Source organism: Monodon monoceros, unplaced genomic scaffold (genome assembly GCF_005190385.1).
Source record: "Monodon monoceros isolate NGI ecotype Baffin Bay Population unplaced genomic scaffold, NGI_Narwhal_1 Super_Scaffold_7, whole genome shotgun sequence".
NCBI lineage: Eukaryota > Metazoa > Chordata > Mammalia > Artiodactyla > Monodontidae > Monodon > Monodon monoceros.
In genome coordinates this window covers 447,593-460,130 of record NW_021703784.1, presented here as the reverse complement: position 1 = coordinate 460,130, position 12,538 = coordinate 447,593, and the positions used below count along the sequence as shown (strand labels likewise).

The 12,538-nt window shown below is 48.0% G+C and overlaps 1 protein-coding gene across 2 annotated transcripts in view; it reads left to right on the top strand.

The window, feature by feature from the left end:
• Window positions 1–12,314, top strand: part of JAM3 (junctional adhesion molecule 3) — a 58,163-nt gene extending 45,849 nt beyond the window's left edge. Inside the window, exons 1-8 of one of the 2 annotated variants that reach the window (XM_029206984.1) lie at window positions 5,034–5,241; window positions 5,722–5,835; window positions 8,911–9,063; window positions 9,480–9,682; window positions 10,185–10,284; window positions 11,100–11,229; window positions 11,311–11,365; window positions 11,643–12,314. In XM_029206984.1, coding sequence (XP_029062817.1) covers window positions 5,088–5,241; window positions 5,722–5,835; window positions 8,911–9,063; window positions 9,480–9,682; window positions 10,185–10,284; window positions 11,100–11,229; window positions 11,311–11,365; window positions 11,643–11,678 — 945 coding nt within the window. In that variant the 5' untranslated portion in view covers window positions 5,034–5,087 and the 3' untranslated portion in view covers window positions 11,679–12,314. Of the gene's footprint in view, window positions 1–5,033; window positions 5,242–5,721; window positions 5,836–8,910; window positions 9,064–9,479; window positions 9,683–10,184; window positions 10,285–11,099; window positions 11,230–11,310; window positions 11,366–11,642 lie in introns of those variants that run through there. The other variant, XM_029206985.1, reaches the window with a different exon arrangement.
• The last annotated feature ends 224 nt before the right edge of the window (window positions 12,315–12,538 follow it).

Genomic DNA, 12,538 nt, shown 5'->3' with positions numbered 1-12,538 from the left:
TTTTTTTTCTAATTTTAAAGTTTATTTATTTAGGCTCTGTTGGGCCTTCGTTGCTGTGCGCGGGTTTTCTCTAGCTGCGGCGAGCAGGGGCTACTCTCGTTGCGGTGCGCAGGCTTCTCATTGCGGTGACTTCTCTTGTTGTGCAGCACGGGCTCTAGAGCGCAGGCTCAGTAGTTGTGGCGCACGGGCTTAGTTGCTCCGCGGCATGTGGGATCTTCCCGGGCCAGGGCTCGAACCTGTGTCCCCTGCATTGGCAGGCAGATTCTCAACCACTGCGCCACCAGGGAAGCCCCTATACTTCTGACTTTCATCCCTATTATTACATTCTTTAAGGCTTCTGCTGTAATTAATGAAGTCTTACTAAATAAGACAGAAAGCATCAAAACACATACTTGGAATGTATACATGTAGCCGAACCATTAAATAAGATTTAAAAATTTAAAAAATGGATTGTTGTGACCTGCAGCTCAGAGTACAAGTCTTCACATTTTCTTACCTGGTGTGGTAAGCTGAGGTCCAGGGACCTTAATGAGGGTTAACGTAGGAAGGCCTTCTCTGGGGATGGCATATTCTCCTAGAGGTCAAGTAGCTGAAGAATGACATTTTGTAGGTGGTCAATGTACCTAGTTGATCTTGTCTCCAAGAAATCAGCTAAGACATTTTGAGACCATGATAACTGATTTCAACGTTGTTTAAACACGTGGATAGCCAGGTGCTAATTTTGAAAGAGATCACCATGCAAATAGCATATTTTGATTTCATCAATAGCTTCATTCAGCTAAGCTTCATGAAAACGCCATGTTGTTATTTTTCTTATTTTACCAAAGACAGGTGCAAACTTTTTAATGGATGGAAATCACGGGTTAGATAAACAGCTAATCCAGCAAGGTGGTCTCTTACCTGGTTGGTAACTGTACCCAGAATGTCCATGCCATCATGCAGGGGAAGGTACCAGGCAGGAGGGAGGAATGACAAGAAGGCCCATGTAGGTCTGGGAGATGATGAAAAGAAAATTCTTAAAAAAATTTTTTTTTATTGAGGTAACATTGATTTTATAACATTATATAAGCTTCTTGTGCACAACTTTATACTTCTACTTCTGTATCCACTACAGCAGCTTACCACCAAGGGTTTACTTTCCATGCATCACCATATTGACCCCCTTTACCCATCCCCACCCCCTCTGGTAACCATTACTCTGTTCTCTGTATCTACATGTTTGTTATCGTTTGGTTTGGTTCATTTTGTCATTTTGTTTGTTTTTTTATATTCCATGTATGAGTGAAATCACATGGTATTTGTCTTTCTTCACCTGATATTTCACTTAGCATAATATCCTCAAGGTTCATCCATGTTTTTGCAAATGGCAAGATTCCATCTTTTTTATGGCTGAGTAATATTCCATCCCACACACACATATATATACACACACATGCCACATCTTTATCCATTTTTCCATTGATGGCCACTTAGGTTGCTTCCATATCTTGGCTACTATAAATAATGCTGCAATGAACATAGGGGTGCATATATCTTTTATAATTAGTGTTTTTGTTTTCTTCTGATAAATACCCAGGAGTGGAATTGCTCAGTGATATGGTAGTTCTAGTGTTAGTTTTTTGTCTTTTGCGGTACACGGGCCTCTCACTGTTGTGGCCTCTCCTGCTGCGGAGCACAGGCTCCGGACGCACAGGCTCAGCAGCCATGGCTCACGGGCCCAGCCGCTCCGCGGCATGTGGGATCTTCCCGGAGCGGGGCACGAACCCGTGTCCCCTGCATCGGCAGGCGGACTCTCAACCACTGCGCCACCAGGGAAGCTCACTAGTGTTAGTTTTTTGAGGATCTCCATACTGTTTTCCACAGTGGCTGCACCAATTTACATTATCCATGTGCACCGTGGTTTCCTTTTCTCCACATCCTTGCCAACACTTGTTATTTCTTGCCTTTTTGATAACAGCCATTCTGACAGATATAATGTGATGTCTCATTGTGGTTTTGATTTGCGTTTCCCTGATAATTAGTGACGTTGAACATCTTTTCATGTCTGTTGGCCATCTGTATGTCTTCTTTGGAAGAATGTATGTTCAGTTCCTCTGCCCATTTTTTAATCAGGTTATTGGGGTTTTTTTATTGTTCTTTATATATTTTGAGCATTAATGCCTTATTGGATATATGATTTGCAAATATCTTCTCCTATTTGGTAGCTTGTGTTTTCATTTTGTTGTTTTCTTTGCCGTGCAAAAGGTTTTTAGTTTGATGTGGTCCCATTTGTTTATTTTTGCTTTTGTTTCCCTTGCTGAGGAGGCATATCTAGAAAGATATTGCTAAGACTGATGTCAAAGGCATACTGCCTGTGTTTTCTTTTAGAGTTTTATGGTTTCATGGGTTACATTCAATCTTTAATCCATTTGGGGTTGATTTTTGTATATGGCATATGATAGTCATCTAGTTTCAATTTTTTTTTTTTTGCATGTGGCTGTGCAGTTTTCCCAACACCATTTATTGAAGACTATCCTTTCTCCATTGTATGCTGTTTGCTCCTTTGTCATAAATTAATTGTCCATATATGTGTGGGTTTATTTCTGGACTTTCAATTCTGTTCCATTGAGCTATATCTGTTTTTCTGCCAATACCATGCTGTTTTGAGTTCTAAAGCTTTATAATGTAGTTTGAAATCAGGGAGTGTGATATCTCCAGCTTTGTTCTTTTTTTCTCAGGATTGCTTTGGTTATTCAGGGTCTTTTGTGGTTGTATATGAATTTTAGAATTTTTTGTTCTATTTCTGTGAAAAATAAAAATGCCCTTGGGATGTTGATAGGGATTGCATTGAATCTGTGGTTGCTTTAGGTAATATGGACATTTTAACAGTGTTAATTCTTTCAGTCCATGAGCACAGAATGTCTTTCCGTTTCTTTGTGTCTTCTTCAGTTTCTTTGAACAATGTCTTATAGTTTTCTGTGTACAGGTCTTTCACCTCCTTGGAAAAATTTATTCTTAGGTTATTTTATTCTTTTTGCTGCAGTTGTAAATGGGATTGTTTTCTTAATTTCTTTTTCTGCTAGCTTGTTGTTAATTTTTAGAAATAGAACAGATTTCTGTATGTTGATTTTGTACCCTTCAACTTTACTGAATTCATTTATTATATCTAATAGTTTTTTGGTGGAGTCTTTAGGATTTTCTGTATATAAAATCATGTCATATACAAATAGTGATAATTTCACTTCTTCCTTTCCAATTTGGATGTTTTTATTTTATTCTTTTTCTTCTTCTTTTTTTTTTTTTTTTTTTTGCGGTACGCAGGCCTCTCACTGTCGTGGCTTCTCCAATTGAGGAGCACAGGCTCCGGACACGCAGGCTCGGCGGCCATGGCTCACGGGCCCAGCCACTCCGCGGCATGTGGGATCTTCCCAGACCGGGGCACGAACCCATGTCCCCTGCATTGGCAGGTGGACTCTCAACCACTGTGCCACGAGGGAAGCCCCTAATTTTTTTTCTTTTTTTTTTTAATTTATTTTTTGGCTGTGTTGGGTCTTCGTTGCTGCACATGGGCTTTCTCTAGTTGCGGCGAGTGGGAGCTACTCTTTGTGGTGCTCGGGCTTCTCATCGCAGTGGCTTCTCCTGTTGCGGAGCACAGGCCCTAGAGCACGTGGGCTCCAGCACTTGTGGCGCGTGGGCTCTGTACTTGTGACTCGTGGGCTCTAGAGCACAGGCTTGGTAGTTGTGGCACATGGGCTTAGATGCTCCATGGTATGTGGATCTTCCCGGACCAGGGATCAAACCTGTTTCCCCTGCATTGGCAGGCGGATTCTTAACCACTGGGCCACCAGGGAAGTCCCCGGATGTTTTAATTTTCTTTTCATGGCTAATTGCTCTGGCTAGGACTTCCTGTGTTGAATAGGAGTGGTGAGAGTGGGCATCCTTACCTTGTTCCCAATTGTAAAAGAAAGCTTTTAGTTTTTCACTGTAGAGCAGTGGTCCCCAACCTTTTTGGCACCAGGGACTGGTTTCATGGAAGACAGTTTTTCCTCAGACTGGGGGTGGGGGGATGGTTTAGGCAGTAATGTGAGTGGCAGTCAGGCGGTAATGTGAGCGATAGGGAGTGGAAGATGAAGCTTCGGTCGCTTGCCTGCCGTTTACCTCATGCTATGTGGCCTGGTTCCTAACAGGCCTACCGGTCCGCGGCCCGGAGGTTGGGGACCCTTGCTGTAGAGTGTGATGTTAGCTGTGGGTTTGTCATTTGTGGCCTTTATTATGTTGAGCTTCCTTCTATACCCATTTTTTTGAGAGTTTTGTCATAAATAGGTGTTGAACCTTGTGAAATGTTCTTTCTGCATCTGAGATGCTCATATGGTTTTTATCCTTCATTTTGTTAATGTGGTGTATCATGTTCATTGATTTGTGGATGTTGAACCATCCTTGCATCCCTGGGATAAGTCCCACTTGTTCATGGTGTATGATCTTTTCAATGTATTGTTGTATTCAGTTTGCTAATATTTTGTTGAGAATTTTTGCATCTATGTTCATGAGAGATAATTTTCTTTTTGTGTGTTATCTTTGTCTGGTTTTGGTATCAGGGTAATGTTGGCCTTGAAAAGTGAGTTAGGAAGTGTGCTGTCGTCTTCAGTTTTGGGGGATAGTTTGAGAAGGACAGGTATCAAATCTTTGAATGTTTGGTAGGATTTACCAGTGAAGCTGACTGGTCCTGGACTTTTGTTTGGGGGGAGCTTTTGATTACTGTTTCAGTCTCCTTACTAGTGATCTATTTGGATTTTCTTTCTTCATGATTCAGTCTTAGAAAGTTGTATGATTCTAAGAATTTGTCCATTTCTTCTGGGTTGTCCAGTCTGTTGTTGTGTAGCTCTCTCTTACAATCCTTTTTTAAAAAGTACATTCTTAGAGGAAGGTCTTGAAAGTTCTAGAGGCTTTGTTCTGGGACTAAGAAGGAAAGTGCAGTCTGAGAATTCTCTTTCTCCTGGGTTCCTTCCAGTGAAGGTCAGACTCAGAAAGCAGTCACCCTGCTGTATCTAAGAGACTTTGTTTTGGAACATGACATTTGACATCCTCTGTGGTTCGTGACTGTAGCCGCCATGAAGGGAAAGTCTGATGTCAAGTGCGGGTTCTCTGCTCTTTTAGTGTCGCGTTGTCTCTTGATTTTACTTTTCTTTTTTCCCTCAGGCTGCTTGATAGGGGCTGTGAATCTCAAATCCAGCAACCGAAACCCAGTGGTACAGGAATTTGAAAGTAAGTCCAAGGAAGGGTTTAGGCAAAGGGGCACCATTTGGTGATCTGGCAGCTGATGCAGGATAGACACACACGGATGTGTCCTGCCCAAGAGGCTTGGGGGTGGCTGGCTCCCCAGCAGCCATCTGATGTGCACGTGTGAGCGAAGCACTGCTTCAGCAGCCCGCGGGCAACTCTGCAGGCTTTCTGTTGGCTAAAACCTGATTCCTGGCCTGGCTTTGCGTTTACACAACCAAGAACGTTCTTATATACAAGCAGAATATTAGGGGGAACGTGTGCTCTCTTTAATAAAAGTCTTTGCTAATCATCTATATTGTTTTTCTAGCTAAAACTAAAGTCTCTTGGAGCCTGGAGCTAGCTAGATTTTTAATCTACACGACAGACCTAAATATACATATAGCTTGCAGGGTCTGGGTATACAAGTGAACCTAAAATTGTTCCACATTCACTGACAGTTCTCTTTCTTCCCTTGCTCATTAGGTGTGGAACTATCTTGTATCATTACGGATTCACAGACAAATGACCCCAGGATTGAGTGGAAGAAAATCCAAGATGAACAAACCACATACGTGTTTTTTGACAACAAAATTCAGGGTATGATCCTGTGGTCCTCTCGTTTGTACAGAAGGCCCAGGCATGCACTTGTGGCCAAGACTTTGCTCTAACTGGACCTGCATCTGTAGCCAGGATTGGTGTTCTGTCTTGTTTTACATATGGAAAAGTCAACATGCAAAAGTAGTGAGAATAGTGTATGGAACCTCCCTGCACCTGTGACCCTGCTTCAGTAAATATCACGTAATCAGTTAGGATTTTAGTCCACACGCAGCCGTAGCTTTGAGGTATCTGAGTGAGCATTCTCCGAGGCCACCTCCCTATCGTGACCCACGACTTTATAAGTGACTTCATTAGTAGGACAGTATGGAACAGCAGGGGGACAGCAGCGCCCACTGTACACACCTGGGTGCTGAGCGCACCATGCGGGAGGGCAGGGTACAGGTTGCAGGGAGGTGCTGGGCCATGAGCACGTGGGGCAGAAAGACATGGAAGCGCAGGGAGCTTCTCGGAGGGACCGCTGGCTCTTGGCCCAGCAGGGGAGGGCGGACACGAGGTGGATGGCGCTTGGAGGGCCTCAGGAGGGGCATGATGTGGTCCCACTGATGCTTTAGAGACGGGGCTGGTGGTGGGCACAGCTGAGAGCAGGGCCCAGTTCAGGATTCTTCTGCAGAGGCCAGGAGGGGGTCAGGGTAGTGTGGACGGGGCGGGGGGTTGTGATGGCAGGAGGGGGCCACCCCGGGGGACAGCAGGCGGATGGAAGAGTCAGCGCAGCCGCAGAGGCGGGCAGCCCCGATCCCTCTGAGAATGTGACAGTGGGGGTTTCAGGGAAGGGGTGGAGGCTTTGCGCCATCAACCTGAAATTACGGCCTTTCTGCCTCAGGTCCTCCACATCATCGGGGGTCATGGGCTCTTAGAAACAGTTCTGTTTGCCCACCAGTATCCTCCCACCTCTGGTTTACGAAGAGATGGCAATGCTATTCTCAGGAAACAAATCGGTTTTCTCTGGCAGCTTCATCAGGCTGTTCTGGATAAGCCCTGACCGAGCAGGAATGTTCTTAAGCAACTTTCTGTTTCTTCCCCCCCAGAAATTGCCACACAAAACAGAGGCCTGGAGGGAGGCCTTGCCTAGGGCAGGGCTGTGCTGCCAGCGCCTGGTGGGTTTGCGTTTACTTGTTTCCCACACGGTGGACGCTCTGAACCCTGCTGGTGCCCGGATGACGAACCTTCCCGCTAGAAAACGCCGTCAGAAACGTTCGTTCTCTTAGCAAAAGCATTTTGCCATTTCCATCACGTGTGGTAAATCCTTCCTAGACTTGTCACCAATTAGCAGGTTTAGTAAATTCGTTTCTAATTTTTGTGTCATTTTCTTTTCTAACTCTTTCCCTATTTGTCAGTGCCCGGGTCCTTTGTGCTTCTTTGAAAGAGTTACTGTGTCCTTTATGCTTTAAAAATGTTTTAATTGAGACACAGTAATTCACATAGCATGAAACTCACTGTTTTGAAGCGTGTAGTTGGTGGTTAGTACATTCAGCAAAGACGTGTGGCCGTCACTGTCAGATTCCAGCACATCCCCGCCCCCAAAAGAAACCGTGTCCCTTCTTCCCCAACCTGGCAGCCACTAATCCACTTTGTGGGTTTGCCTGTCCTGGATGCTTCCTATAAATGGAATCATACAATATTTGGTCCTGGCTTCTTTCACTTAGTGCATCGTTTTCAAGGTTCATCCATGTTGTAGCAAGTGTCTGTACTTTGTTCTTTTTAAAAATATATATATATATTTATTTGGCCTTGTTGGGTCTTAGTTGCAGCACGTGGGATATTCATTGCGGCACGTGGGATCTTTAGTTGTGGTGCACAGACTTTAGAGAGCACAGGCTTAATTGCCCCGCGGCACGCGGGATCTTAGTTCCCTGACCAGAGATTGAACCCATGTCCCCTGCACTGGAAGACGGATTCTTAACCACTGGACCACCAGGAAAGTCCCTGTTCTTCTTTATATCGATGAATAATATTCCATTATAGATATGCCACATTTCATCAACTGCTGTACATTTGGGTTGTTTCCATTTTGGGCTATTATCAATAATGTTCATGAACATTGTACAGGTTTTGGTGCCAACGTAATTTTTCACTTCTTGGGGATAATTAGCAGGAGCACGATTGTGGGGTCATGTGGTATCACATGTTCAGTTTTTTGAGAAACCGCCAAGCTCTTTTCCACAGTGGCTGGACGATTTGACGTTCCCTTGGCTGTGTGTTTCCCTGCATCCTCAGTAATGCTTGAGATTATCCATTGTTTTGATTCCACTCATCCTAGGGGGTGTGAAGTGGTATCTCGTTGTGGTTCTGACTTGCATTTCCCTGACAGCTAACGATGTTGAGAATCTTTTCACGTGCTTATTGGCTATTTGTCTTTTTGGAGAAATGTCTATTCAAATCCTTTGTCCATTTTTAATTAGGTTGTTTATTTGTTGAATTGCGAATTTTCATACGTTCTGTATACTAGTCCTTTGTCAGATATATGATTTTCTCCCAGTCAGCAGATTGTCTTCTTACTTGCTTCTGTCCTTTGAAGCACAAAAGTTTTTAGTTTATTATGAAAGGCTCGTGAAGGCTGATATAACTTTGTGTGTGTGGGCTTGTGCTTTTGGTGACCTAAGAGATCACTGTCTAATCCAAGGTCATGGTTATTCACGTCTCTGTTTTTTCCTAGGGTTTCAGTTTCAGCTTGTGCAGCAAGGTTTGTGTTGTGTGTGGTGTGTGGTGTGAGGTAGGGGTCCACGTCATTCTCTTGCATGTGGGTACCCAGGTGTCCCAGTACCATTTGTGGAATGCTGTTTGTCTTTTAATGTTGTTTGACTTGTTTTCTCTTTTAATGGGGAACCCTTTCTGGGAATGATGAAAAGGAAAGGAGGCCCTTGCCTTAACAACAGAGACACATGGCCAAGTCAGCTTACAGCCCAGGCACTCCCTTGGTGCTCGGCATTCTCACAGGAACGGAGACGAGCCAGTTGCAGTTTTCCCGCCGAGGCACCAGAGATGGCCCCAGAACCTCCTCCTTCAAGCAGCAGAGCTGTCTGTAAAGAGCCCCTCAGCGCCCTGTCTTCTGTACAGGAGACCTGGCCGGCCGTGCAGAACTGCTGGGGAAAACCTCTCTGAAGATCTGGAACGTGACCCGGACGGACTCAGCCCTTTACCGCTGTGAGGTGGTTGCTCGGCACGACCGCAAGGAGATTGATGAGATTGTCATCGAGTTAACTGTGCAAGGTGCGGGTGCACGTGGGGTGGTGGCCCCTGCCCTCGGCTCACGCGCCTGCCTGTGGGGAGAAGACCAGCTTCCTTCCTTCCTTTGCTTCTACGGTCACGTCCCTGAGGGTGTGGTGCTTGGCGGGGCAGGGTGGGGAAGGGGAAGCTCAGGCTGCCTGCGTTGGGTTGGAGGTGAGGAGAGAAGGGGAGCTTCTGCCTCTTCTGTCCACCTGCTAGAGGGGGTGGAGGCACTGGGAACGCTGGGGGGTCACCTACGGGGGCAACCACAGGCAGCGCGAGCCGTGGGGGAGCGGGCCTGCCCGCAACGCAGCATCTGGAGCCTGGCTGGCTCTCGTTTTTGGAGCAGGTTCATTGTGGGCCGTGGTAAGAACAGGGCCCTGTTGCTGACCGTAACCCCTGCTGTGCTTCTCCTGCAGTGAAGCCGGTGCCCCCAGTGTGCAGGGTGCCAAGGGCTGTGCCTGTGGGCAAGGCGGCCACGCTGACCTGCCAGGAGGGCGAGGGCTACCCCCGGCCTCATTACAGCTGGTACCGCAACGACGTGCCGCTGCCCACAGATTCCAGGGCCAACCCCCGGTTCCGAAACTCCTCTTTCCTCTTCAACCCTGACACGGGCACCCTGGTAAGGTCTCTCAGAAGGGGGGCGGGTGCGCACATCTGTGTCGTGGGAAGAGCAGTTATTAAGAGACAGTAAACTTTACGAGACAGCAGCTTTGAGCCCCGCACATTGGGGACCCTGCCCTCCCTTTACAGACAGAAGAGTTGTAAGGGGGCAGAGCCAAGGGGGGGACAGTGACTGAGGAGGGCGTAGGTGGCCTGGCCGGTGCTGTCCTCGGGGCAGAGTCGGGAGGCAGCTGGGACTTGCTCCCTGGCCACACGTCTGATGTTGAGGAACTGCTGGCTGCGTTCAGCACGGCCGTGGGCACGACTTTTAAAAAAAGTCCTTCTAGAGACACACAGATGTTTGTGGACGACCCCGTGGTGGGGAGTGAGGAGGCAGTGGGTTGGAGTCACGGGCACGTGAAGCCCGGCTGCTGCCGGCTCTGGTGCCCCTGGCATGGAGGGGACTCACTGTGCACCAAGCCCTGTTGTCGGGTCCCCATTCACTCCCAGTCCCCAAACAGGTGTTCAGCGCCATCCACAAGGAGGACTCGGGCCAGTACTACTGCATCGCCTCCAACGATGCGGGCTCAGCCCGCTGCGAGGAGCAGGACATGGAAGTGTGTGAGTGTCTCTGCCGAGCCTTGCCCTGCAGGCCGGCGGGGGTCCCTCAGCTGTGACCCCCCTGCGCGGGCACACGGGCTCTGCCCGGGTCCGGTGGGAGGAGGCGAGGACGCACCAAGGAGCAGCTGGAGGACTGACACACTGGTCCTCTCCTCATCTTGTAACTCTTAACGACGTTCCATGAACTCCCATTTCTTTGGTAACTGATAGAATTGTTGAGATACAAGGTTCTCCAGAAATGTATCAAGTTTAACCGTTTTGCAGTAAGCTGAAACCCAGGGTTTAGCCCCAGTAATTCTGCCCTGTTCGGGTGCTTCTTTCTCTGGGGGTGTTGGCTCTAAGGGGGGGGGGTTGAGGGCAGGACGGTGTTAGACTTCAGGGCCCCCCTCACCTGTGGAGTCAGCCTCCAGGCGACTCTTCTGGCTGCTGTCAGATTTGGGAAGCTGCTCTCGGCAGGAGGAAGATTCCTGGGCTTTGCCCCAGACCTCTGGACTCTCTACGGATAGAGCTTGGGAACTGACGTTATGAAATCAAAATTTCAAAGACTTATTTTTAAATAACAGTGCACTCACATTCAAGAACGCTGTACTAGACAAGGGAGAATTTTTTCTGCCTTAGGACCCTGGCTCCTAGCTGTCTTTGTAGTATAACCATGTCGTCCAGTAATAATGTTCCCAGATGATTGTTATGCCCCGCAGGCAGTGCCACACGGCTTTGGCGCAGCGGGTGGGTGTCGTGGCCTGTGGGCGGAGGTGTTCCGGGCCGGGAGGGGCAGGGGCAGCAGGCTGTGTCTTCTGACTCCTTCTCTTCTCCAGATGACCTCAACATCGGCGGGATTATTGGGGGAGTCCTGGTTGTCCTGACTGTACTGGCCTTGATCACAGTGGGCATCTGCTGTGCCTACAGACGTGGCTACTTCATCAACAGCAAGCAGAACGGGGAAAGGTGAGCCTGTCCTAGCTGCACAAAGCTCCAGTGGGCATTTCTGTGGTCCACCGGTGGTCACTCGGCTCCCCTCTGTTTCAGCTACAAGAACCCAGGGAAGCCGGATGGAGTTAACTACATCAGGACGGACGACGAGGTAAGGCAGCCTAGAGGCTGCACTGCAGTGTCCTGAGCAGGGAAGATGACATTCCCCTGAGAACCAAGCAGGTCCGTAGAACAGATTTCTGAGTCAGGTCCGAAGCGCGAGCCCTCAGCCCTTCCCCTGGCTGTGCGCTCGCGGGGCACTCAGTCCACAGGCCTCGCGGCCTCTCCTCAGAGCACGCTGTGGGGAAGCGGTGTCAGGCTCCCTTCCCACTGCACGCTGGGCCCTGCGTGGCCGCGGGCTGCCCTCTAACCTGGTGTTGGCCTTGCAGGGCGACTTCAGACACAAGTCCTCGTTCGTGATCTAGATGGCAGCACGGCCGCACGCACACGTGGATACCTCCACGGGGGACCCTGCTGGGAGCAGCCCTGCGAGGGGAGCCAGATGGGGCTGGACACGCGCACGAAAGCTTTTTGTTTTGGCCAAAGTTGACCACTACTCCTTTCTTACTTTTTAACAAGCCACACGAATAAAAGAGTTTTCCTCAAGATGGGCACAGTCACAAGGCCAAAAAGTGACCGGGTTCTCGAGGCCGACCCCATCAGGGCCTGGGTGGCCTCAGGGCGGGCGCCAAGGGCCCGGGAGGCACGGTGATCTGCTCCGTGGCAGGTGGCGCCGGCATCCAAGGGCTGGCAGAGGGGGTCGAGGCATGAGCCTCAGCTGCAGTGACCTGGCTTCACGGTGGCCCGTGAGCCAGGGGCCAAGTGGTCAGGCCACTTCATCCTGAGGCTTTGCTGTTACTGTCCTAGTGTCCATCTTGGGGAATCTTTTTGGGTCAGCATTTTATAACAACAGTCCAAATCAGGAAGGTAAATTGCTTGTTAGAAGGAGGGAATCTTCTTACCTGTAGGAACCCTGCTCATCCATGGCGGGTCCCAGTGTTGAAGGAAGACCTTCATCTTATGCTAAATCTGAAATGGTACTGATACTATGTTCTGCTTTTCTATGGGTATTTTATAAAATTTTACATTCTAAATTTTTGCTAAAGATGTATTTTGATTATTGAAAATTTCTATTTAAACTGTAAATAAGTTTTCATACAATGTTAAATAACCTCTTTTTTTAAAAGTTCAACTTAAGGCAGGAGCCCAAGCTACTCCTGTTCAATTGGAAACACCACTCAGTGTTCCTTGTGCTTAGGAAACCTTTAAGAAAATTCCAGTTGAG